The sequence below is a fragment of the Scaptodrosophila lebanonensis genome, unplaced genomic scaffold (assembly GCF_003285725.1).
Source record: "Scaptodrosophila lebanonensis strain 11010-0011.00,11010-0021.00 unplaced genomic scaffold, SlebRS2 tig00000053-arrow-pilon, whole genome shotgun sequence".
NCBI lineage: Eukaryota > Metazoa > Arthropoda > Insecta > Diptera > Drosophilidae > Scaptodrosophila > Scaptodrosophila lebanonensis.
Genome location: NW_022060548.1, coordinates 8,441,007 through 8,467,623, shown reverse-complemented (window position 1 = coordinate 8,467,623; position 26,617 = coordinate 8,441,007). Strand labels below are relative to the sequence as shown.

The following is a 26,617-nucleotide window of genomic DNA, read 5'->3' as shown; positions in this document are numbered from 1 at the left end:
AAAATGTTTCCCTTTTTGTAATTTTTTTTAGTGTATCTACTTTCCCATAAGATGATGCTGACCACTTGCAAAATATCATAGGCCAAAGTTTTTTTCTTAGTTTTTTATTTATTTAGCCCGCAACCAAACCCATTAAATGCATTTACAAACAATTTAAAATATTTTTAACGAAAAATGTCAACCTATGCGCATTGCAATGACAAGGCAGCCAGCCAGTCAGCCAGCCAGTTGGCCAAGTTAGCCGCGCAAGCCCAGCTAGTCAGTTAGTCAGTCAGTCAGCTAGCAATATGGCCAGAAGCGAGGCAGGCAGGCCAACAGCAATCAAAGCGAAAAAGCTTTTCAAGCCAAGCCGCCATTGCCATCGCCATCGTTGTTGTTGTTTTCTGTTTTTTGTTGCTATTGTTGTTGTTGTTGTTGTTGTTGTTGTTGGTGCCGTCATCAACATGGAAAAGCGCGCAAAGATTTCATGAGATTTTCTACAATTTTTCGTTTCGGCTTTTTATATCATTTCGAGCGCTTTATTGTTGCAATGCAATGTATTTTATTATTATTATTTGTGTGTATATCTTTTTTAGTTGTCTCTCCGCTCATATTGCCAGTGAATAGCACAGAAATACACTCATATATATGTGTACAGTAAGGTCTAAGGAAGTGGAACACATAAATAACGATGGTGCCGCTCTGAAATTAATAGAAACTTACTCGAAAAGCTGACGAAGTTGAACAGTTTTAAGTTTTAAATAAATAAAATAAAAGGAGGAGAAAGTTCTGGAAAGTTATGGTCATACATGCAAATAATTTGCACATATTAATGCCTAAAATGAATTGGAATTAACTTTCAACTGAAACATTAAACAATTTTAAAATTAAAATTTGAGTTTGAATTTGTAATTTAAAAAGTGTGTCCCTACACTAATAATTAAAAAAACAACAATTAGGAAAAACAAAGAAATTTAATTTAAGACAGAAAAAAATACTATTTACGGTATTACTTTAGTTATACAATTCGGTCTACCTTATTTCTCTTTCGATTTCCCTAATTCTCTTTATAGTAGGGGACCCTTATGATTATATTCTTTTTTCTCTACATTGCGCTCAAATTTCCAAACTTCTTTTACGAAATTATGTTTTAAAATCGAACTTGTAGGCGTTATAAAAATTGTTAATATTATGGATTTAAGAAATTGTTTATAAATAATCAAATAAAACAGCAATTTTGGCATATTCCCATGTTATTATTTACGTTTTTCTTTGACTAAAAATAATTGGAATATTATTCAATTGAAGGCAATTGCTTCAAAAATTAAACATATATATGGCTTACATAGCCAGGCATTTTTACTATATTTAAAAAAAAAAAATAATAGTGCTGAAAAAAATGAGTAAGCATTGAAAACATAAAAAATTGTGGAAAATCTGTTATCCTGTTTATCATGTGTCAACAGAAATTCTCCAAGGATAAAGAAACCGAGTTTTCAATGCAGCTGCCTCAGACGCTATCCTTACATTAAATTATGGGTTCGACAACTAAAATATGGTGGTTAAAAATTATTTATTCCAGCAATAGGATATTCGTTAATTAAAATGTTAAGTAATAAAAGCACTTCTATGCTCTTGTCACAATGTTCATTAATTAGGGGAGAGTTATATTTGACAAGAATCTGACTTATTTCTTGTTTTGTTTGCTTATTCTATATGTTGCGAAAAACTCTTATATATTATTCCAACAATTTGCCAACTTTAAAAGTCCAATCTAAGCAGTCTTTACTGTGTGCATACATATAAAGCGACACACATACACACACACACACACCATCAGAGGCAGCTGCTGCCATTGCAGTTGCAGTTGAGCGAGCGGCTGGCTGGCTGGCTGGCTTGGAACTCTCACGCCACAAGCGACAGTTTTGTATTAGAAACGGCAACTTGTAGCCTTAGCTGCATAGCTAGTTAGTCGGGAGAGGCGTGGGGGGAGAGAGGAGAGAGAGAGAGGTAGCTGTGGGAAAGGGGAATGGCTGGCTGGGAGCTTGGGAGGGGAGGGGCAACAAGTTAGCAGTCGAGCTGTTGTCGTTTTGCGCACAAGCTGTTGGAATGTTGTCGTTGCTGGTTGCAATGTTGCTGTTGTTCTTGTTGTTGCTTTTATTATTGCAACTGACATAGTTGTTGTATTTTTGCTGCGGCGGCTGCTGCTGCCGCGATGGCCTGGCCTGGCTGCATTAGCAGTTTTAGGGCCAGCATAGAAAGCGCCGAACAGGCCGTACTTTAATTTTAATTTGTTCAACAATTTACGAGAACGACAAAAATGGTAAATAAAATTTACACAAAAACAAAATACGAATAGAAGGAAAATAATGCGTTGGCTCAAGTGAGAGTCGAATGCGGGCGTGCAGAGCACATGCGGGCAAACAGCAACAACAAAACAGATAACCTGTTGGCATGCTGCAGCAAAGCATGTGTGTGTGTGTGTGTGTGTCCATGTGTGTGCTTGAGTGTGTGTGTGTGTGTGAGCCACACAAATCACAGGCAAAGTGAAAAGTTGCTAAAGCGCGCAGCATGGCCAACAAAAATCAGACAAAACGGTGCTTTACATTCGTTATGTGCTGCGCTTGCCTCTTCTTCTTCCTCTTTTTTTGTTTTATGCACTCTCCCTCTCTCTCTCTCTCTCTCTTTCGCGCTTGCGCTCTCTCTGTGTTGGTGCAGCGAGTGCGCGCAACACGTTTTAATGAAATGTAATTTGAAAAATTGCACGCTACAAATTGTTGAGTACTCGTTAGAAAACGGCGCTGCGGCTCATCACCATCGTTAGAATTTCAAATATTTTGTCTTAATTAAAATTGTCTTGCCATTTTGTTTTCACCTCACTAACAAGCATTTATCTCTGAAGCCATTAGTATTTCTAACGGCCGTGAAAGTAGTTAACAAAAAATCGAATGTTAACAAAACACAAAAAAAATCTAATAAAAATGGATAAACAAATAAATAAAGCCTACACCTCTTATAACGTTTTATTTTATTTGTCATTTAAATGAATCTGTTGTTGTGTGTTTGCTAATTTTTGGATTTTCTATTTTATTAAATTTCTGTATTTAATTTGTAATTCTAAGAATATTGTTGATCTAAGCCACTATTATTTTGGATTTTTGTTTTTGTTTTTTATTTAATTTTCTAATTTAACTAATAGTGTATTTATAAAGTTTCAGGTCCATGCCACCTCCCGTATAGGTTTAATTTGAATATCTCAAATGCTCTAAATATATTTGACTTTTAAATATTTAGTCCTGTTTCATAATACATTGACAATATAAATCTTGTACACAATTTATAATCGTCTATTTTGTTTTTCATCGGTTCTATTTTTCCTCTCTATTAGAAGCAGTTCTCGCTTTTTCATCTTTATTTAGTTTTGAATCAATATTCCGGGTGTTTAAAAGATACCCAAACCTCAGGCAAACTCAAATAAGAAAAGGAACAATTATGGGCAGAAGAAAATGAACAACAATGTTATCTGCAGACTTTTTTAAATCAACACATACATATAATTGTAGTTGACGATTGCATATTTAATTTAATCAAAGCTATTATTACTACCTTAAAGCGTTACCACTAAAATAGAGTAGTCACCAAGTCTTCAAAAATGGTTTGCTTTTAATTTTTTTTTTAATTCATACGTAGAAGAAGAATATTAGTTACTGATGGAAATGGATCTACTTGTATAGCATTGTTATTATTGTTTGTTATAACATTGACTCTCCCTTCAATGATTTCTTTATTTATTTTTACTTGATCCACAAATATGGACTCTCGACATAGAATATATGTATATATGTATCTGTATTAGATGTATTTTCAACATAAAAGATAAGGAAGCCTCAAAAATAGATGTACAATAATGTTTTTTAACTCCTCCTTGTAAACTTAATTCTAATTGATAGCTAATTAGATTAGTTAAGGAGCAAAAAGAGAGAAAGGAAAATTTCCAACTCGCTGGCGGAAAATTTAATTGCTATGCCCCACCGATTTCCCCGCAGATGGTTTTACAGAACTGCTTTTGCAGAGTAGGGGGGAGCTCTGTCAAAAGTAGAAAGTACAATTTAAATCCATAAATTATTACAAATTATTTGCGTTCAGATCAGTTAATTGATTTTAATTTAAGAGATGCACTTTTATAAAATTATAAAAATTATAAAAATTTGCATTATTTTATTATATATAGTATTTATAATTTTCGTGCCATTTTCTTACTGACAACAATCTCTTCGTTTTCTTCTTCTTTTTCTTGCAGCTACTACGTGTAAGTGTGTGTGTGTGTATGTGTCTTTCGGCCTAAACTTGATTGTCGGTGACACTCACATTATACTCGTACATATATATATACGAGTATGTATATAAATTAATGTCAGACATTTGTCGCGTTTGCATTTATTCGACATTTTTATTGGATTAAATAAAGCTGGCCCGGATTTGTGCGACGTTAGCGTCGGCGTTGGCGTCGCTGCTGCTGCTGCTGCGCTTATTCTTATTTGGATTAGCTGTGCCATCATTCACGTCCGCGTCCAAGACTGTTGTTGCTGTTATTGTTGTTATTGTTGTCATTCAAGCATTCATCAGCAGTTCCTGTTTTGGCTCCTCCGCACCGTCGTCGTCTTAGTAGTCGTCGCCAGCGTCGACGGCTGCCCCTCTGCAGCATGTAATTTGTGGTAAGTTGTGCGCTCTTTTGTTGTACTCATAGTTGTTGTTGTTGTGATTTATTTTGTTTTGTGTAAAATTTAATTTTAGGTTAAGTGGTGGCATTTATGTACAGTTTTTTTGTTGTTGCTATTCTCGCGAATTTAGGCCATTAAACAAAAGACTTAAGCAACGAACTGGTTGTAGTTCGTTAGGAATTTAAGCTATGCTTGATTTTGGCCAAAAGCCAACTGAAAATCCTAAGTATTTGCCTGTGATTAATGACATTGGCATTGGCAACAATGTTTCAATCGAAGCATTTCTCGTCTGCGCATCAATTTCTTTGGCCGACACGGCCATTGGACTTCATGCTTCATTATATAAGTTTGTGGTTTAATTATTTTGGAGAAATTCCATGAGTTGATGTCTTTAATGACTTTAGTTTGCGAAATGTTGAAAGAGAAGTTAAATAACTTCAGTTCATTTTAAGCACAACGAAATTGAAATACTCTGCATTGCCGTTTTGCTTGCGATTTAACAGTCGTTACTTACAGAAAAGCTCTTCAAATAACGAATTATGGTGCTGCTGAAATATTTTTACATCAAGCGATTCCCTTAAAATTTATAAAACAACAAGAAACTATAAATATGAATGCACGTCATTTTATAAAAGGAAGACCAGATATGAACAAGCAAGCTAAGCATATAGTTTCGATTTTTGAAATTCATCTTATACACTTCAATTAAATTCCCATTTGCCAAGCTTTAAAAGTTAATAGAAAGAGTATAATTTGCTTAAAATAGTAATAGTTGCGGGAAAGTTAATTGTTAAAAGATTAGTTAGGCAATTTTATCTATATAAATCATTAGTTTGAATTATATACAAAGTTCAACTCAGTATTTCAATTAATGATGGCTGCAGAAACGAAGAATTAGGCGATTTAACAATCTTAAAGGGCGGTTAAGCACTCAGTGCTGAAAAGGAAGGAGTTTTGTGAGGCAGCAATTATTTGTATTATTTATATTGTGTAGTTAGTGTAGTTGGTAGGAATAAATAAAATGGCTTGTTATTTGATTTAATTTAAAAATAAAAACATAAGTCGATTGAACTGAGTTTGACTTCATTTAATGCTTGTCTCTAACAGACTCTTCATTGCCTATTCAACTTATGATCATTTACCAACATCAACATCCACTAATTTGAACTAAGTAGTATATAAATCTATATTTGTTTTAACCGAAAAAAGACATAAATTTTCAAGAATATATTAATATAAATATAAAGAAAACTATTTCTATTAGCAATATTGTATGATATTCAATTCATTATATGAAGGTTTGTTTGGGAGTGTAAAAAATACTTGCAAAGCAACAATCTTTTAATGAGTAGCTTATAGTATTTTACTTTCAAAACTTTTTCAGTTGTTAGCATAAGCAAAAGCGATTTGTAATAACAAGAAAGTTTTTTATAACTTAGTTGTATTTTAGTTTTAGTTTTGTCTACATGCATAGACTGTCAAGATTGGTTAAATAATAGAAAGCTTATAAAAAAGTCTTATTAGCTGGAAATATCGAATTTAATTAATAAGTAATATCTTATAAAAGCCTTCGACTCGATAGGCCAGATATGTCGGGGTTCAGGCCAAGTGAGGAATTATTAGACCTACAAACAGACATTTTTAAAATAAATTTCAAAATAAAAAGGTAGAAACTATCAGAGAAAGGAAACTTAGAAGTAATTAAATTTTATAACTGTATTCAAGTAAAAAAAAAAATACAAATACAAAAGTATAGGAAGTAGGAAATGTTCATTATAATTTAAGCGTAAAACCTAAAAAGCAAGAAGAATCAAATTATGGAGGAACACAGCTGCAAGTGTGTTGTTCTTCGATTAGCCAGCATGAATAGGATGGCTGACGAATAGAAAAATAAAGGAATTATTTCGTGTTATAATTTATCGTGTTATATACGTGTATTGTGAACACCAAACGCATGAGCAGGAACTTTTAATTTTAATTATTTAAGCTTTGATTTGTCTTGTCCAATCTATGTTGCCTAACTAAATCTAAATCCACTCTTGTTTCTAAATTTTAGGTTCCCTAATTTCTAAGATCTCTACTTTCTTGAACCTTTGGTATACGCAGGTCGCCAAAAACGTTCCTATGAACTAAATTCTTTAGTTTTTATAACAAAATATGATGTGTAGTTCTTTTAAAATTCACTGAACTATACTTATAGAAACATAAAATTTTAAATACAGTTTCCATTTACGTCAAATCAAATGTTTTGACGACTGTATTTGATGGCAAAACATTGTTCTCGAATTTCCATAACCGATATTGTCGGTTTCTTTCTAAAGCAAATATTATTTATTGCAGGTAGCATTGTTGGCTAAATTAACATTTTACGAGTGATTTAGAAACCGAATTTATCAAAACTTTCCGACCAATAAACTTCTATATTTGGCAACAAAAGTCACAATGAATATGTTAATTTGCCAAAGGCTCTTTAAATGTAGCGCAATTCATTTATGTTTTATGAATTTACAATGCCATTAAGTTTTATGAAGACCTTCACATTCCAAATAACTTTGTGAACTAATATTTACATTACTCGATTGCTGCGCTTCAAACAACTTTCAATAAATCCATATATGCATGAGACAAACCACTTATGAGCGACCAAAAAATAAAGCCTCCACGCGAACGAATAATAAAAATTTCACCAAATTGATAAACAAATTCAAAAATTCAACAATTTGTTGTCCCCATATCTGCATTGTGCACAGTAGATGTAAATTTTTGTATTCCAAAGAAATTCCCACTGGAAAAGGCAAACACAACTGTTCTAAAAGTAAATAAATAAATTGTATTTAAAAATAAATATACATTTATTTAGGGAACTGCTGCTAGCACGATAACGACCTTCTCTCCAAATATTTAAACATCATATAGCGAGCTTAAGCTAAGGGCATATATAAAAAGCTCAATTCTCCAGCTGTCTTAATTGTATTTGAATATTCATAATGCTCGCACATGGACGTATTATTTTTACAAAGTGTTTCTGCTCTTTGCTGATATTCACGATGCTGGCAACTGGCGCTTTTGCGCAAAAACGTAAATTTACAATTTTCACCAATTTAATTACAATTTATTTACCTTTTACTCCACCTAGCAGCAGAATTTTGTCTGTTAACGCCGGATAGAGGTATGTGTAGAGGCGCTTTTCCACGCTATGCGTATAATCAGGCAATTGGTGAATGCATTCCATTCATGTATGGCGGCTGTGGTGGAAATGCAAATAATTTTGATGTTTATGAAGATTGCAAAAATATATGCGGCTGAAATGCTAGATGTCTTCCATAAATAATAAAATAATTATAAAACCCAAAGTATAAAGAAATTGATAGAAATGTTCATGTTAACTGCATTAGTTGAGTACATTTTAATCAATATCCCATCAAAATTTCATGACAAACAAATAAATAGGAGCGCAATTAGCCTCAACACAACTTCTTCTGAAACATTTTAATAAATTATAAATAAATAAATTATCTCCAAATCAACGATTCATCAAATGCTAACCGAACAATTGGTTCTGCAAAAGGTGTGGTCTGGCTTTATTCCGCACAAGATAACCAAAAATTGCTTTGAATTAAACATTCAAAAGACATCAATAAGGATTTTAAAGGAAGCTCAATCTTTTTCAACGTTCCTGTGTCCATGACGATCCTGAAACCACACGTCAATATGATGAGCCAGGACTGCCATTCGGAGAAATCCATAATTAAGACAATGTTGATTTGTTTGTAAAATAAAAATGATTATTCATCGGAAGTCCGTTCCACGTGACCTGAAGAGTAAATGCTATGTTTTATTTTGATGTTTTTTTAGGCGTTTGGTTCATAATATTAGCCCGTTTTCGTAACTCCGTAGGACTGTTATTTTTTCGAAAAACTGTAAAGATCATGCCAAGAAACAACCAAACCTTTGAAATTCCACTTGAGGGGCGTGATTTTTAATAAAAATAATCTCATTCTCTAATTTTTTTAAATATAAAAAATACATTTTAATAACATTTTATATACTTACAACTAGGTTATTAAAAAGACTTTTTTGTTACTTTTTATTTCAAGCCAATAAAATACATCTGAAGAAATACTGTTGCGTCTAATAAGTATATAACTTCTTCTAAACAAACTTCTTCTAAACTCATATTCATAAAATAAAAGGTTTTAATTGTTTTATATATACTTATATATTAGCTAATTCGTAATTAAAAAGACTTTGTTGCTAAGAATCACCAAAATGCCTCATATTTTATTTTTTGTTTCAATTCGATAAAATACATCTGAACAAAAGTTTAGTTTTCTATAACAAAAGTTTACCTTAATATTCATAAAATAAAAGGTTTTAACTGTTTTAATTTCTAACTAATTGGTTATTAAATAGACTTGTTACTAAGAATCTCGAAAATGCCTCACACTTTACTTTTTATTGTAATCACAAGAATACATCTGAACAAATAATTTCACGTCTAACTTCCTGCAGTTTATTCTTCAATTAATAAGAACGAAAGTATTTCTTATTGTTTTATATATTAATTAATTGTTTATTTAAAAAACTTAGATTCTCCAAAATGCTGGTCTTTTTATTTCAATCAAATAGAATACATCTGAACAAATACTCTGCCTCTAGCTTTCAGCAGTTTATTTCATCTAAAGCAAGAGTTTTTATTTACATAATTTAAAATACTGTTTAATATACCAACAAACGTAATTGGTTTCTCAAAATACTTGTTACTAAGAATACCCAAAACGCCTCATACTTTGGTTTGTATTTCAATCAAATAGAATACATCTGAATAAATACCGTAGCGTCTAACTTCCTGTATATTTTTCTTTTATATTTCTTAAAACAAACATTTTCCTTTATATTCTTTCTTTCAAATTTTTTTTTCTGAGTAGAAAGTTTCATAGAAAGACAATAGTTAATTAGCCTTATGTTTCGCGACTTTAACTTTTGATTTAAAGCATAAAGCAAATAGAAACACATTTGGAAACAGATCAGCCACAACTGTTTCAAAAGATGTCCAAAGTGAAACCAAAGAAAAATGTTGTAGAAAACAGCTTTTCTGATTCTGCAAACTGATAATCTTAACCCAATTGACATCATGCCGTCAAACGATTGGGTAAACACAACTGCTTTATTGTTGCTCTTACTATTATTATTTAAGCGAACTACTCAGTAGGTGTTTCATGAAAATATGTTTTGTGTGGCGCGTGCGGCTTGGATCGAGTTGGGTCGACCATCTGTGGCCTTATATAAGTGGGTCTATGATAGGGCCTCTGACAATTGTTGACAATCAGCCCAGAGACCCACACACACACACACAATGCTGATCAAATTAACAAGTCTATTGTTCATTCTGATGCTGGTGCTGGCTATAAATGCGGATGCGACAAATACAACAACAGAAGCTAGCCCGGACAAACGTAATTTCTGCAATCCAAACGAATTAATTGATTAACAATATTAATACGTATTATAATTATTCATTTAGTCAGACCGCTCTGTTACTTAAAGCCACTGACGGGTCAATGTAAAGCCGCCTACAGACGTTGGGCCTACAACCTATCCAAGGGCAAATGCATTCAATTCATTTATGGCGGCTGTGGAGGAAATAAGAATCGTTTTAATAACAAAGCGACGTGCATGAAGACTTGCAGTTAAAAATGTTGCCTAACTTATAAGAAATATAAAAATTGAAGAAAAAAAAAACGATTCTATTTAGTTAACTAACAAAACACTACTACAAAACAAAGGAGAAATTTGTATTTGCCATCCTGTTAGATATGTCCCGATAAGAGCTTAGTTTTGATAAACCACAGTGGAGGTCTCTGCGCCTAAATTATAGAGAAATAATATTTATAGAGCTTAGTTAATTATGCATCTAGACAAAGGCTACAAAGGAACAGAATGGACCCCATTACCCCTTTAAAAAAAAGCAACAACTGATTGACGTGTTTACTGACTGATTAATAAGTTTATTGCTCTTTGTTGCTTTTGGGATACTTTATTTCATGAAACTACTACTCACAAATAATAGTCTAACAGGATGTTTGCTGTCCCTGGAACCCATACTTAAAACTCTATTAAGCATGGTCCAGCCACTGATATTTTATGGTCAATATTCCATGCCGATTAATTATTATAATGAATATGCAAACTAAACTTAAATAAATAAACCGATAATCAACTTATAAAGAAATGAAAAGAGACATAAAACTTGCCTATAACACTTACGAAAAGACTGCAGCACAATTTTTGTGTGGCAAAAAGTTTTCAAGAGCAAAAAGCAGTGAGTGCTTCTGAGCCGGTTCTAAAATCTAAAAATTTATAAAATAATTTTTACCATCGTGTAGACGTAAAAAGTAAAGTTCATTTTCACTCCAAGATCTTTGACTGTCTATATGTTTAATATTCACAAAGTACCATTTTTGGTTTTGTCAAAAGAGGGTCGGTTTAATTCTATCATTTCTTTTCCAAAAATGTGTATAAATCGTTTCAGATTTTGTTGAAAATAAATCCGTGACCTGCTGGATCATATCCTTAAAAGTTTATTTGTAGCAAAACTGCATTTAAATAATTAATTCATATTAGGTTTAAAGAAATTCTACAAAATGTATTGCATTTTGTGTTTGCTAGTCTGACCAAAGCTTTAAATCTTAACTATCAACATCACAACATTATCAAAAGATTATTTTATGATTATCAACATGCCCTTAAAACGGGTCTGTCTACCAAGTTTGCTGACTCTAGCTGTTTTAGTTCAAAAGTAATCGCAGTTCATACTGACAGACAGTCGGACCGACGAACCAACTGACAAACGGACGTGTCTACACCGATGCGTCTCATCATGCTGATCACATTTATAATTAAGTATAACATGGAGTCTGCCACGCCCGCCTTTGCATGTTGCATACATGCATTCAGACTTTATAGTATGGGGTATAAAAAACAAACCCTAATTGAATTTTATTCGAAATACCACAACAGAGTCGGGCAGCTGCACCCATTTATTTTTATAAATTTGTTGCGCTTGAACAAGAAATATTTCTAGTTTTCAAAACTTGTCAGCGCCACCCACTTTTTTTCTGTCCACTCTGCAACAGCTGCCAAGGTGTGTGTATGCTTGCGAGTGTGAGTGTGAATGTGTGTTGATGTAGGTGTGTATATTAGCTGAGAGGTCTCTGGCGGGGCGTGTGTCCGTTGACAGCGCGAGGCACAGAGTTGGCAACGTTTTGCTAAATCAAAATTGACACTTCTATGCAAAAAGGCCACAACCCACACACCAAACAGAAAACCCGCCATAACGACGATGGAGTTGGAAACTTAAGCGCCAATTGCAAAACAGTAGTCACATACCACTTACACTCACTGCTGCAAGTATGCTCACAAATCTGAACAAATTAGTCATGATTTTAGTTATATTTTACTAAAATAAATAAATACTTTAGAATTGAAAACATTAGAGATTGGGAGTTATGCCATAATTTACGCATTTAAAAAAAAAGAAGAAAAACGAGATTAAATTTATTCCACTGACTAAAAAGCTTAATTTTAGAAAATAATTAGAAAAAGTTGATGTGTTTTTTACATATAAATAGGGGGATGCTATTATTTATCTGTAGACTGATTCTGAGCGGCGATTGAAAACGAAAACTTGGTAAATGTTAGAACAGAATTTACGTGATAATCAAAAAATGGATTAATGAGATATTCCGAAAACAATTCAATTACTTGAAGCTTGAAAGCCACACCAAGAAAGTCCAAGTTTTCTATATAAAACGAACGTTAAATTCATGCCGTTAATATTTGAATAATAATATAATATTTATACATAGTGGAAGAAAAATATCAATATTGTGATTGGTGCAATCGATTATTGTCCAGCTCTACTAACTACACCTTACATTATCGACAATATTTAAGTTTAATGGCATTATATTTATTCAGTTTTTATAAGCAATTATTTTTCTATAATTGAAATGTTATAAAATATCTTTTAAAAAAAAACCAAACCATTAGCATATCCCTGTACAAAAAAAAAATGAATACATAAATAGCATTTATTGCTTTTGTGAAAAGTATTTTGTTTCCGTTTTTTTTTAGTTTTATTCAATTTTCTAACACTAAATCTTCTTTTTTAAACATCATCGCTAGTTAAAGAGCCATCGATAGAACCAGGATATACTTCAGTAATCCCATTTTTCGTTCTCCTAGTTCGTTCAGTGCAATGGGTACTGTCGTTTATTTTACTCACAATTACATAAGGTGTTCTTCCACTTTTCAACATATCAGTCATTGGAAAATGTTTGTTATAGTATTTCAGTTTTTATTTGAAAAAAACAAAACAAAACTTGGTCTGCAAATATAATTATTTGGCCAACCAAGTGTGGTTTTCTTCCTAAATGTTCTTCAAACTAAATCGAAAAGTTCAACAGCTATTTTTTTAGATAAAAGCATACTTTTAGTAGCAAGTGTTCACACACACACACACACAGATGCAGAGAGGAACACAGACGTAGAATGTGCTGAGGCCAGAAGCTCTCAGCGTGCCGTGGCATGGAGGCCAAAAGGTGGTCGGAGTTGCTGGCCAGGTTCCGACGCTGTGTGGCGCCAAACGTTTGCATTGGCGTTAGATTTCAGCCAAGTAGGGAGCAGAAATAACAACAAAAACATTTATTATCGCATGCCTGCTTGTACATACACACATACATACATAAGTATCTATGTATGTATGTACTCGTATGTATAGTATGTCTGTGCGGACACTCTTTGGCTACGCTTGTGGCATTTTTCTTGGCGCTCGACTCGGCTCTGGCCACTGTGGCGACATTTGCTCATTAAGCATATTAAATAATTAGTACTTGTTGTTGTCATATTTTATGTGCTTGTTCCTCGTTGTTGTTGTTGTTGCTGCTGCTGCTGTTGCTTTTGAGCTTGTTATGGCTTGGTGGCATGTGAATTTTTGAATGCAGACCAGTTTTCAGTTTTCCGTTGAGTGTTCATCGTTGCTGTTGTTGTTGCCGGTGACCTTTGGCTTTCGATCTACCAGCTGTCTGTCTGAATTGGTTAAATGTGTGTAAACATTCGCTTAAGATCGTCTGATTGAATACGTTATTATTGTGGGGTAATTAAAATGTTCAATCTGTAAACGAAAATTAGGCTCAAGCAAAAAGGCCACGAAATATGTAGAGCAGTATTTTTGAGTTAATAAATATTAACAAGGCCTTGTTTAATTAGCACATTATTAAATAATGATATCTTAAATTAGGTAATTACTATATGGGCATGGTGTAGGGGACAAGACGAAATCACTTACGAAGTTATATAGTTTGTAGAAACATTTTTAGATCCTGTTCCATTTCTTATAAATGCTGTTTTTGCCTGCCTGCCTTGTACTTCTGAACCAACATATGATTACCTTGATGATTCCTACTTCTCGCCATACTTGTATAAGCAAATAATTTTCATAGAGCGACCTATTTTGCTGTCATGTTAGAAGAACAGACAAAACAGGCGGACTTCTCTTCACTAATCAGGCAGAAATAAAGGACAAGTGGTAATAGTTTTTTTTTTTAGCATAATCTCAAACTTTTCAGACAATTGTAGCTCATGAGTGTTTTCTAGGGCGCTTCCAGCTCTTGCTTGAATATTAATGAACTGGCGTCATTGAAGAATTTGAAGAACGTGTCTTCTACGTGCTGAAAAGATTTGTTGATTTTTAAATACAACATTCTTTTGATATAAAACTCGCAAAGACACACAATCATCACCTACATAAAAAAAGCTAAAAGCAAATCTATATTTTCGCAATAATTGTTGGAAGAAGTTTTCAAAATGTTAAATGGATTGAAGAAAGTCGATTTAATGTCTGGAAGAAAACGTCATCTTTTTATGGTAATACCAACATCTTTTTTCTGCATTTTAATTTATTAATAACATAAATAATTATTTCCAATTCATGTCAATAATAGCAACCCCATTTGATGAAAATCTGTCCCCAAGCTTAGGAAATAAAAAGCAGTCACAAGGTTTCGGAAGGGAAGAGGGTACTGAAGCGGCTCAAGGTGTTATTTATGGATTTTTGATATGGGAACTGATGAGGTATGGGAAGCTGTTCTTGATCGAAACACGGCATCCAAAGTGTCGACACTTTCCACAGACCTGCCTTATCATTTAAAATCTAGATTGCTGATCCGTACGAGACACTGAGTTTTCTTCATTGACATTAATTCTACAACACTCTTAAACTCCTTAAACCAATAGCTTTCGGTTGACCTAAAGGGTTTGCATGTTTTTCCATAAAAAAAATATGAATGAACTAAGGATCGATCGGATTGCATTATTTTTTTCATATTGTCAATAAATTCTCTAATTAAGTATGTTATCGGTATCCGAATATGATCAACATCTGCCATTAATGCCGCCTGTCATCAAACACGGGTTATTATTGATCTAAGCTCATGCATTGTTTAATCTTAATTAAATATGATTCTGGCTACCAATTACTTTTAATGATTTCTGAAGTACAGATTTGTCTGTTAACTGACAATTTTATTTAGTATGTGGAACAATCTATTGTGCGATTTGTAAGACCACTTCAACTTCTCTTCAATGACCAGAGAAAACATTCGATAGCTGCTGCTGACGCATTCTAGAGAAAGACAGATTTCAAGACAAAAGAGCTGCTAAAATGAATTCGAATTCTCACCTATGTTTGCACCCCAAATACTGTCACCTGAAAGAGAATGAAAACTTTCCATATTTGTGCATATTTTATAGCCACAATTTATGTAAATTTAATGCTGTGTGTTGCCCAATGAACCATTTGACACTTTTTCTATACACGCCGCCTGCCTGCCTGACTGCGTGCGTGCGTGAGTGAGTGTGCTAGTCAGTGCGTGAGTGTGTGTGTGTGTGTGCCTTATTAATTATTTATTGTCCAACTATTGTAAATTATGGCACGCAAATACGAAAAGAAAAGAGCGTCGCCCTTCCCTCTCTCACTCTGTCTCGCTCTCTTCTTTGAACTTTTTGTTACATTTGTGGGGATCAGTCGATCTGTCGAGTGCCGCCACGGCCCGCCGTGTCCAGCTCCGAATCCGAACCAGTTGAGCGACATTCCATTTGGCCAAGAGTGTGAGACAAGCAGCGGCAGCCGAGGTGAAGGAGATGCCAAGATTAATCAGCTGCCATAAGTGAAATGACAAGACATATTTTTATTTTTTTCGTTTTTCATTTTTGCCTTTCAAATGTGCGAGACCGTTGGTGTTGGCTTATTATTGTTATTATTATGTTTATTTACGGCTGGGCTAGGTAAGAAATTAATTTCAAATTTGATTACAATAAAAATAAAGCCACACACAACGACCAAGACGGTTGATGCGATACGATTTTATTCGATTTGAATTCCCCCCACCCCAGTCCCCTACTGCACTTTCAAGAGATAATCTTCAAAGTGTGCCATCAGAGAGGTGTGTGTGTATGTGTGTGTGTGTCAGTGCCCAACCCAGAAAGGCAGACGAACCGTTAAAGAAGATTCCACCACTTCCACAAATACAACACTCAACAAAATTGTGTGGCCTTGCACATCAGTTGAGTATTATTTCCAAAAAAAAAAGGTAGAAGGAATTAGTGAACACATCTCTGACGTTGACTTGCTTTGCGTTACAATAAGTATATGTAAATTTTTATTTTATTTGTTTAAATAATATGGAATTAATTTTTAACACCAAATTTATAATCAACCAGTTAGCACTAGCTTTTTTGTTAAGGAGCCTTCCATATGTTAAATAATTACAATTAATTAATTAAATTAAACATTGTAATAATAAATAGTATATTAAAGCCAAATCTCAAGAAAATAAAGAAGAAGAAAACAATATTTAAATTCTCTTTACCAATTTAATGAAGACTTTTCGAATTTATTTCGTAATTTCATTTTTTTCATAATTTCAACATTTAAACATTGTAATAATAATTTTATATTAAAGCCAAATCTCAAGAAAATAAAGAAGAAGAAAACAATATTTAAATTCTCTTTACCAATTTAATGAAGACTTTTCGAATTTATTTCGTAATTTCATTTTTTTTCATAATTTCAACATTTAAACATTGTAATAATAAATTTTATATGAAAGCCAAATCACAAGAAAATAAAGAAGACGAAAACAATATTTAACTTCTTTTTACCAATATAATGAAGACTTTTCGAATTTATTTCGTAATTTCAATTTTTTTTCATAATTTCAAAATTTAAACATTTATTATTACAATTTTATATGAAAGCCAAATCACAAGAAAATAAAGAAGACGAAAACAATATTTAACTTCTTTTTACCAATTGAATGAATTCGAATCCGAATTCGTTTCGTAATTTCATTTTTTCAATATTATTTTTAAGCTTCATTTATTTTTATTTTTTGTACATTTAAGTTCAATAGGTTTTTTTGATTTGATTTTTTTGATTCTTTATATATAATATTTGAATTTGAATATTTCACGTTCATTATTGAGCACATTTTATTATTTTATTTATATTTTATATGGGTTTTTCAATTAATTTAACTTGTATGATTACTTTTTCTCCTCATTACATTTTTTGGTATATTGAATTATTTTCGAACTTTATTTTCCGCAATTCTATTCTATGATTTTTCGATTTTATTTTAAATAAATATAATTACATAAAATTGCCCCAACAAGATAATATTTTTATTTTGAAGTAAATTTGTTTTACCTTACAGTTTTTATTTTAAATTTTTCTTTTTATGCAGTATTTGTGTAAAAGATATAATTTTTTTGTTTTGATATAATAAAGAATATTTGTTAAGGGTTTTTAATGGAAGGAATAGCTTTTTAACGAATAACTCATTAATCAATCAATTAATCAATCAAACGCCACCAGTTCGTACTTAAGGAAGAAAACAAGCTTGAGAATTACAAATTGATTTGTAAAAACTATGAACTATGTCTGATGGCTAAAAATTTGTAATTAAATAATTTTTGCATCAATTAAATAATAACATTATAGTCCGCATAGCCAAGCAATGCCAGCATTTTAGAAACATAATTTGTTTTCAGTGTGGAACGCATCTACAAATTTGTTCAACAATTTATGGTTTTCTATTTAGTTGGCGACGCAAAGTTATGCAAAGCCCAATCAATTTCATAAATACACAACTAAAGTGAGTGAAGACTAAAAGAGGAATTGGGTTACTTTCGAACTAATTTAGGGTCTTAGGTTACGCCAAAGCCACAGTCAGAGCCAAATTCAGACCCAGGCGGATGCACACGCTGGGCCATAGAACCTCAGCAGCCACGGCAGCCCACGCCATCACCATCACCAACTCAGGCCTCTAAACTGGTTATTGCCAAAAAAAAATAAAAATAAAAAAACGAAAAAAAAAGTAAGACAAGCAGACAAAAACTACACGCCTCGGCAATGAATGAGCCCAAAGCGTGGCTCTGACTGAATGAATTCTTCACAGTCTCAGCCTCCGATGTGGCCAAATGACAGCATACGTGTGCCCAAAACAATATACAAACATATAAGGTATATATGAGTATATATATATTTCTGTATACGTATTAAAAAAAATCAAAACTCAAATAAATTTGAAACGCTTGGACCGCTGCTTGCGTGGGCGTGCTGGCTTATTAATTTTTTAAAAGCTGCACAAAATTATTATTAAAATTTATTTGCGCTGCCCATAAATATCATTGGGCGCCAGTCACAAAAAAAAAAAACAAATATGTATATAAATAAATAGATAAACAAAATTAATGAGTCACGGCCTTCGCTCACTGCGCTAAGCTCGATTTATAAAGCGGGAAAAATATATATATAAAACATAGTTTATTTTAGTTAGGGCTCTCTTATTGAATTTCATTAAAGTAGCTTCTTATTTATCGAAAACTTGTGAAATCAGAATCGTTTGTATGCAAATGTTTTGCCCGTGTGACCAAACCTAAGTAGTTTTTGTTTTGTATAAGCAATTTATATTTCATAATACCAACAAATTTAGACAAGACAAAATTTGTCAAATTTTGGCATTGACAATTCCAGAACTTCAAAAAAAAAACCACTTCGACCGTTTTTATTTTTAAAGTTAAGAATTCTTCTATTGAGAATTTTTTGTATTAATTACATTTTTTGTCTAATACTTATTTTTGATTATAAATCTATTCTTTTTCGAAATCTCTTGAGGCACATCCTTCGTTGCATTATTTGGAAAACTGGTATGCTCTGTTTCGCTGATGAGGCTGCCAACTCATAGTAAAGCCAGCTCGTATTTTGCTTTTAAAATTAAAAATGCTTCTGCTAAGAATTTTTTTATAAATAAAATTTTTAGTCTAATTATAGATCTCGGCTTTTTTGTTACTATTTTTATTGTAAATCTACTTATTTTCGGAATCTCTTATTTTAAGAATTGAAATGATCTTTTTCGCTGATGGGGCTGCCAACTAATAGTAAAGCCATCCGATTACTTTCACGTTTTGTTAATTATAGTTCGTTAGCAATCTGCTCTACTAATTTTCAAATAAAACTTTCCGTTCTAGTCATTTGATACCTACTGCTATCTTTTATAATATTTGCTATTTGCATTAAAAATATCAATAAATACAATATTTAAAAAATACTGTCATTAATTCAGAATAACGTATTACTTATTCTCCGACCCACCATTCTCTAGTTCATCTGTGTTGTTGAATTTTTTGAATTCGATTGAGTCTCTCCTTAAAGGTCAACTCTGTGCTGCCTTGGCTCACTAACCGCCGTAGCGAGAGAGCCATAACCACTATATGCAGCAATCGCATCAATTGGTTGGGGTGTGGCAACAGAAACTATATAAATTTGATTTATGTACACAGATATTTCTAATAATGGCCAGTTGGAGTCGCCACAGAACAACTTTGAACTGCCCACACAAATTCGCAAAAACTTAGACACATATACTCGTATAAGTAGAAATCTAGAGATGTGAAAATATTGCCAATTGAGAATTCAAGTTGGATATTACACAGAAATATACATTTAATTATAAACAAATATTAAACAATAAAAATGCTCTAATATATGTAGAAAACATATATACAAGTATGTATTTGGATTCAATTTTACATTCCCCAGTTGTTGAATATTCCTAGAAGACTGGAACTGAAGTGCAAACAGGCTTGGAGAAATATAACAAATAATATAGGAGAAAACGAGATAGTAGGAGACTTCATAAAACTGAAAGAACGACTTAAAGAGATTTTCAATGAATGAAGGCATATAATGAAGGATGTTAGCGGAAATTCCCTCCATTATAATAAATGATTGCAAGTAATACTATATTCAGCATTATATACTCAATTCTAATTCCGGCATACCCTGATGTATTCAACACAAATAAAATTCGTACATGTTCTATAAATTGCTTAAAGATTGTTAACCAAAGCCTAAGATTTATTGATAACTTGAGGCCTTGGTATAAAAAAAAATTATTTTTAAGAAAATAACCGACAGATGCCAACTTAATAAGCATTGAACTCAAAACACATCATGAAAGTTGGCATGACCAGTCCTTCTTATTCGAAGAGTTGCTCAAATTCTCGAAATTCTCTCTTTTTCCATTAGTTAACAATCAAATAATAGTCAAGTTCCTAATTAAAACTGCAAACAAAGCTTTATTTTTATTTATGTCGTCATAGTTTGCGAATTATAAAAAATATCCCATTCCATTTCACGTGGCAGTAGAAGGTTTATAGCCAAAGCGTTGTGCAGCACTTTTTAGTTTAGAATCTTTTCCAACACCTTTAAAACGTATTTAAGCGTGTGCCCTTCTGGGGAACAATCATTCGCCAAACATTTGTCCTGGCGTTCGCATCTAATTTTCTTATTTCTTTTTTTGCTTAAAATAATTTTTTAAGTTGGGAAATTATTTCCAAAGTTTTAGTTATTATTAATAATTTTTTGTTATCAAGAAGAGCTTACTTTTGTTTTGCAAAATGCAATATGATTTTACAATTTCATTTCTCTGGACTTTAAAGCCTAAGCATGTCTAAATCTGACGCTCCCAATGAAATGAATTTTATATATTTTTTTATCAAATTAAGCTTATTTTTGTTTTGCGAAATGCAATATTATTTTACAATTTTATTTCTCTGGACTTTAAAGCCTAAGCATGTCTAAATCTGAACGCTCCCAATGAAATGAATTTTATATATTTTTTTTTTATCAATTAAAGCTTATTTTTGTTTTGCAAAATGCAATATTATTTTACAATTTCATTTCCCAAATATTGCAACCTAAAACTTAATAAATGGACTTTAAAGCCTAAGCATTTCTAAATCTGAACGCTTCCAATGAAATGAATTTTATATTTATATACTATATATCCCAAGTATTACAACCTAAAACTTAATAAATGTACACATCAATAATTCATCAAATAGCTAAATAAACATAGAAATATATATGATATAATTAGATGCGCTTATAAAGGTAGAATTATTAAAATAACATCCGATCTCCTACATTTTGGAAAGAGACAAACAAACAAACAATCAAATCGTTCCTCTTTATAATATTGGTATTTTTTTTGCCGTATCCTCATAAGGCCTTGATATATCGTTTTTGCATTGTGTTTCCGCGTTCCAACTGTTCCTTCTAAAGTTCCCTACTGCATCATTAAGGTAAATTTTATTTCAATTTCAAGAATGTTTTTTTTCTTGTTGGTTTTTTTAAATTTTTGAATATTATTAATTTAATGTCAGTCGGTGCTTCCGAAACGATTATTATTAATTCCAATTCCATTCATCTTTCCTATTGCAGACAACATTTTTATAGAAAAGGTCTCTAGGTGAAGTATAAAACTAGAAACCAATGGAAATGTCACACAAGACGAGCAACTGCCGCGCCACCGAGCTGGAGTGTCCGCTCGCCTCACTGGGCCGCAACAGCAACGCAGTGCGGGATCAGCTGACAGCGGCCCATTACCATCATCCCCATCCGCTTAGCTCGAGTCCACTGGACCCCCAAGCCTATAAAATGTCACGCAAATCGCCAAATTTGAGTCTCGTTGATGCCAATGATGCCGTCGACGCCGGCATGGAGCTCTACCCGCTGGCCTCGCGCAGCTCCTCGCCACACAGCGATCGGGCGTCCAGTACTCCAGCCGCCGCAGCGGCGGCAGTGCTCCACATGGTCCAACAAAAGGCAGCCACCTTTGAGTTGCGAGGGCGCCACACGCGACCCGAGCAGGCCATCTATGGTGCCCATTCCACCGCCTCGGTAGGACGGCAGGCGAAGAAACCACCACCAGAGCAGCCCAAGCCAATGACTCGCACCACAGGACACCCTGTGCCGCATCCGCGAAACTTCCTCACTCTCGAACACGTCCTACAGTATGGCGCCCAGCGTCCCAGCTGGGTGCCCGGCAATACCGCCGACACCGAGGACTCGAGTGACAATAATGCCAGCGGCGGAGGCTGTGGCCTGAGGAGCACCGCGCGCAGACATCAAGGAGGTCGCTGCAGTGTTCCGACGGTCCTAGGTAATGGCAATGGGGGCGGTAGTAGTGGGAATGGTGCACAGTATTTGCTAGACAAGAAAATGGAGTCTCTTTATCTGGGAAACGCATTACGTGGTCTGCCACTGGGCGCCGAGGCGAGTCAGTACCAGAACGAGCGCTACTACTTAGAGGACTATAGCAGCGGAAACGAACGCATGCCAGGTAAGCAGAAAACTAATATTGGAACGGTGGAAATGAGTCACAGTTTTTAGATGCGCATATTAAAATGAATGTTACGGTTTTGTTAAGAAACTGTGCCACTTTTTAAAGTAACAAAAGAATAGGTAAACTTTTAGAGGCATATACATGTTACCATTTAAATCAAAATCTAAAATGGAACAGTGGAATTGTTTCTACTAATTGACTTTTTCTTTTTTGACTTCCCAATTTCCACAGCCGGCTCCATTTGGGTCAAAGTAGAGGCATATACATGTTACCATTTAAATCAAAATCTAAAATGGAACAGTGGAATTGTGTCTATTATTTGACTTTTTCTTTCCAATTTCCACAGCCGGCTCCATTTGTGTCAAAATAGTAGCGCATAGGTATTAAGCAGCGACAGAAACTGTAAAATTGAAACATGGTTTAATTATTTGCATTGTTTTTATTAAGTTTGTGACATTTCCAAACCCTTTTTAAAGTAGGTTCTAACCATTTAATTGAGAAACCTTAACAATTATTTCAGTGTAGGAATAAATTAAAACATGATTTCTTCAGACATGTTGAATTAGAATAAACGAAAACTTCTTCTTCTAGGCAAGACAATAGGAAAAGTATTGCAACACTTCCAAATAAAAGATAGTTAATAAATACATAACAATATCTACACAGATTGTTGAAATCTTCAATTTCATAAAACGAAATCCAAAGAACAAAATATATCTGAAATTTGTGAATTGGCTTTTCGGATTAGGCTTTATGTGCGGTGTATTTCTTAAACATGACTTTACTTTCATTTACCCTTACCTTGTCCCTTTTCTCTCACACAGAACGTCGTCATCATCCGCACAACTCGAGTCCCAGCGAAACGAGTGGATCGGATCGATATCTGCTCAATCGGAGCACGAATTCGCCATCGAATGCCTTCAGTTCTCTGAACCAATTGGACAACTTCTCGAGCTCCACAAATGCCAACACATCGTCCTCGTCGAATCTGGCGCTGGACCAACGCTATCACCACACCAAAGTGCAAAGCCTCTCCGACGGTCTGTGCAATCTGGGTCGATTCTCGCCCAGTCTGGATCAGGGTTATGCCACCTTGGTCTCGCCATCACCCACCGGCCATCATTCCTCCAGCGCAGGCGCCACCTCCGCCAGCGCGCAGCCAACCACCTCTGTCTCGGCCACAACAATAACCACACACGGTCTCGTCCATCATGTCCCGACCACACTGAAGGCCAATGCCACCAGCACACCCGCAACCACACCCCGTCGCAGCGGCGGAGGTGGCGGCGCTACCAGCACCGCTATTGGACCGCCACCCTGGAATCGCAAAGGACCTCTGCGCTGTGGACCCTACTTCGAGCGTTTGTCGGACGACAGCATTGTCCGCATCTTCAGCTGGCTGGACAGCTGTGAACTCTGCACGGTGGCCCGTGTGTGTCGCCGCTTTGAGCAGCTGGCCTGGCGGCCCGTCCTCTGGAAATGCATCACCTTGCGAGGCGATCACTTGAGTGGCGATAAAACCCTGAAGATGATCTTCCGCCAGCTGTGCGGCCAAAGCTCTAATGGAGCCTGTCCGGAAGTCCAGCGTGTAATGCTCGCCGATGGTTGTCGCATCTCGGACAAGGGATTGCAGCTGCTCTCCCGTCGCTGTCCAGAACTCACACATCTGCAACTGCAGGCCTGTGTGGAGGTCAGCAATCCGGCATTGGTGGAGGCCCTGACGAAGTGCAGCAATCTCCAGCATTTGGATGTGACGGGTAGGTGGTTGGAGAATATGTTTAACTCTAAATAATAAAGCAAGCTAAACTAAAATGAATAATAAGATCTGAGCATTCGTATAAAAAAGCTATTCGAAGAATTTGTTTTCGGTCAGTCAGACAAATTATTTGCACGCAAATTTTCGAATTAATAAGCTCTTTCGAATTTTGTTGCAATGGTGGGTAGGTGGTTGGAGAATATGTTTAACTCTAAATAATAAAGCAAGCTAAACTTAAATGAATAATAAGATCTGAGCATTCGTATAAAAAAGTTAAAAAAGTGGTCAGACAGACAAATTATTTGCACGCAAATTTTCGAATTCATTTTTAATAAGCTCTTTCGAATTTTGTTGCAATGATTTCACGAATTTGTACGCAAATTATTTGCCTGTCAGACCGAAAACAAATTCTTCGAATAATGTTATTCTTTCTATGTGTATCAATAATTAATAATATTTTTTGATCCATCCGAATTTCAGGTTGCAATCAAGTTACCTGCATCAGTCCGAATCCCAATGTAGAGCCACCACGTCGCCTGCTGCTGCAATATCTGGATCTGACCGATTGTCTGGCCATGAACGACATGGGTCTGAAGATTGTGGTCAAGAATTGTCCACAGCTGGTGTATCTATATCTGCGACGCTGCATACAAATTACAGGTAGAGTTGCAGTTATTCTCCACCAATTACCTTAAATACATATTTATATTGTTTTCTTTCTCTCTTATTCGCTACAGATGCGGGTCTGAAGTTTGTGCCCAGTTTCTGTGTTTCGCTGAAGGAGCTGAGCGTCTCGGACTGCGTAAATATTACGGATTTCGGCCTATATGAGTTGGCCAAATTGGGTGCCGCCTTGCGTTATCTGTCGGTGGCGAAATGTGAACGTGTTTCGGATGCGGGTCTGAAGGTTATAGCGCGTCGTTGCTACAAGCTGCGCTATTTAAATGCCCGCGGCTGTGAGGCGGTCAGCGATGATTCCATCACAGTGCTGGCCCGCTCCTGTCCGCGCCTGCGCGCCCTCGACATTGGCAAATGCGATGTGAGCGATGCGGGCCTGCGAGCCCTAGCCGAAAGCTGTCCGAATCTAAAGAAGCTGAGCCTGCGAAATTGTGATATGATTACGGATCGGGGCGTGCAGTGTATAGCCTATTATTGTCGGGGTCTGCAGCAGCTGAACATACAGGACTGTCAGATATCCATCGAGGGCTATCGGGCAGTGAAGAAGTATTGCAAACGTTGCATCATTGAGCACACAAATCCGGGATTTTGTTAATGCGATATAACCATACCGACCATAACAATGTCAAAGCAAAGAGGCAGGCCATATGATAAAATACATATAAACTGATATACGAGTATGAAGCGGATGTTCTAAACAATCTACACAAAGCATATTGTTAATTAGGCTATTGTTTAATTAATTGTTGTATATATTGTATAAATATGTATTGCTATTTGGTTTATATATATAATTTTTTATATGTATGTAGTTCTGCGTTGCCTTCCTAGACTAATTCCTACCCCATCCATCTTATGCGCATAATAAATTATTTCATATAAACAACTAAATCAGTTTCGGCTTGTTCAGATAATGGTACATATCTGGCATTAGCTCGGCTATATGTTTCAATATATACGATGGTCGAACATCCAACTCGTTCTGCTGTATCGCAATCCGTTTCTTCCCCACCTTCACCTTTTTCATCTGGATGGTGGCCTTCAGATCCTGCTCGACGGAGGGCGACATCCATGGTGCCTTTGGCATTGCTGGTTTTATTTTGAATTGCGGCAATTTGTTGCTTTTTAAAACTTTAATGGTATTATCCAGTTGCTTAATATCATTAATCGCTTTAAGGGTTTTGGTGTTTATGGCTTGCAGCGCCAGCTCATTACCTTTTATCTTTGTCAGATATTTTCGCATAAGTTTCGTAGACTTATTGTACGCTTCATCTGTTGTCAGTTTGCCCATTTCCCTCTTCAAGGATTGCAGCATACGATTTGTGCTTTTTGTTTTGGCCAAGCCCTTGTTTCGAACATGATGACGCGGCACATTTTCCGTTCTTTCCATCAAACGTATATCCTCCAGCAGTGTTCGTATTGTATGGGATTTTTTTTCTGGCTGCTGTGTGGCACGTTTCCGTTTCCTTGTCAGCCAGTGCTGTTTCTTTTGAAATCCAATCATTGCACCGCCCAGATGTGATAGCATTTGCCTCTTCACTTTGTAACTGTCGCCATAGTTTTGAATTTCAATTTGTAATTCCTTATGCTTGGCCACATAGTCTTCTATTTGTTGTATCAAACGCTTCCATTCGCTGACATCGCATTCGTGCTTGTTAGAAAGCAGAAGGTACTTTTGCAGCAAGTACTTGTCCATTTTTTTCCCAAAGCTGCTGCTGCCGCCAGGAAAA

The 26,617-nt window shown here is 34.8% G+C and overlaps 3 protein-coding genes across 3 annotated transcripts; 2 read left to right on the top strand and 1 right to left on the bottom strand.

Annotated features, from left to right (window-relative positions):
• The first annotated feature begins 10,036 nt into the window (after positions 1 to 10,036).
• LOC115624318 (kunitz-type serine protease inhibitor 2) lies at positions 10,037 to 10,436 on the top strand. Its single transcript, XM_030518949.1, has 2 exons — positions 10,037 to 10,156; positions 10,225 to 10,436. The coding sequence occupies exons 1-2, from the start codon at positions 10,057 to 10,059 to the stop codon at positions 10,392 to 10,394; spliced, it is 270 nt and encodes an 89-aa protein (XP_030374809.1). The 5' UTR covers positions 10,037 to 10,056; the 3' UTR covers positions 10,395 to 10,436.
• Positions 10,437 to 21,606: 11,170 nt separating this feature from the next.
• Positions 21,607 to 25,583, top strand: LOC115623798 (F-box/LRR-repeat protein 7). Its single transcript, XM_030518340.1, has 5 exons — positions 21,607 to 22,450; positions 23,278 to 23,359; positions 23,456 to 24,210; positions 24,690 to 24,869; positions 24,947 to 25,583. Exons 1-5 carry the CDS (start codon positions 21,607 to 21,609, stop codon positions 25,480 to 25,482), a joined length of 2,397 nt encoding a protein of 798 aa, XP_030374200.1. The 3' UTR covers positions 25,483 to 25,583.
• A 190-nt stretch (positions 25,584 to 25,773) lies between these two features.
• LOC115623922 lies at positions 25,774 to 26,583 on the bottom strand. The gene has a single exon (XM_030518479.1). The coding sequence runs from the start codon at positions 26,581 to 26,583 to the stop codon at positions 25,774 to 25,776; it is 810 nt and encodes a 269-aa protein (XP_030374339.1).
• Between the last annotated feature and the right edge of the window lie 34 nt (positions 26,584 to 26,617).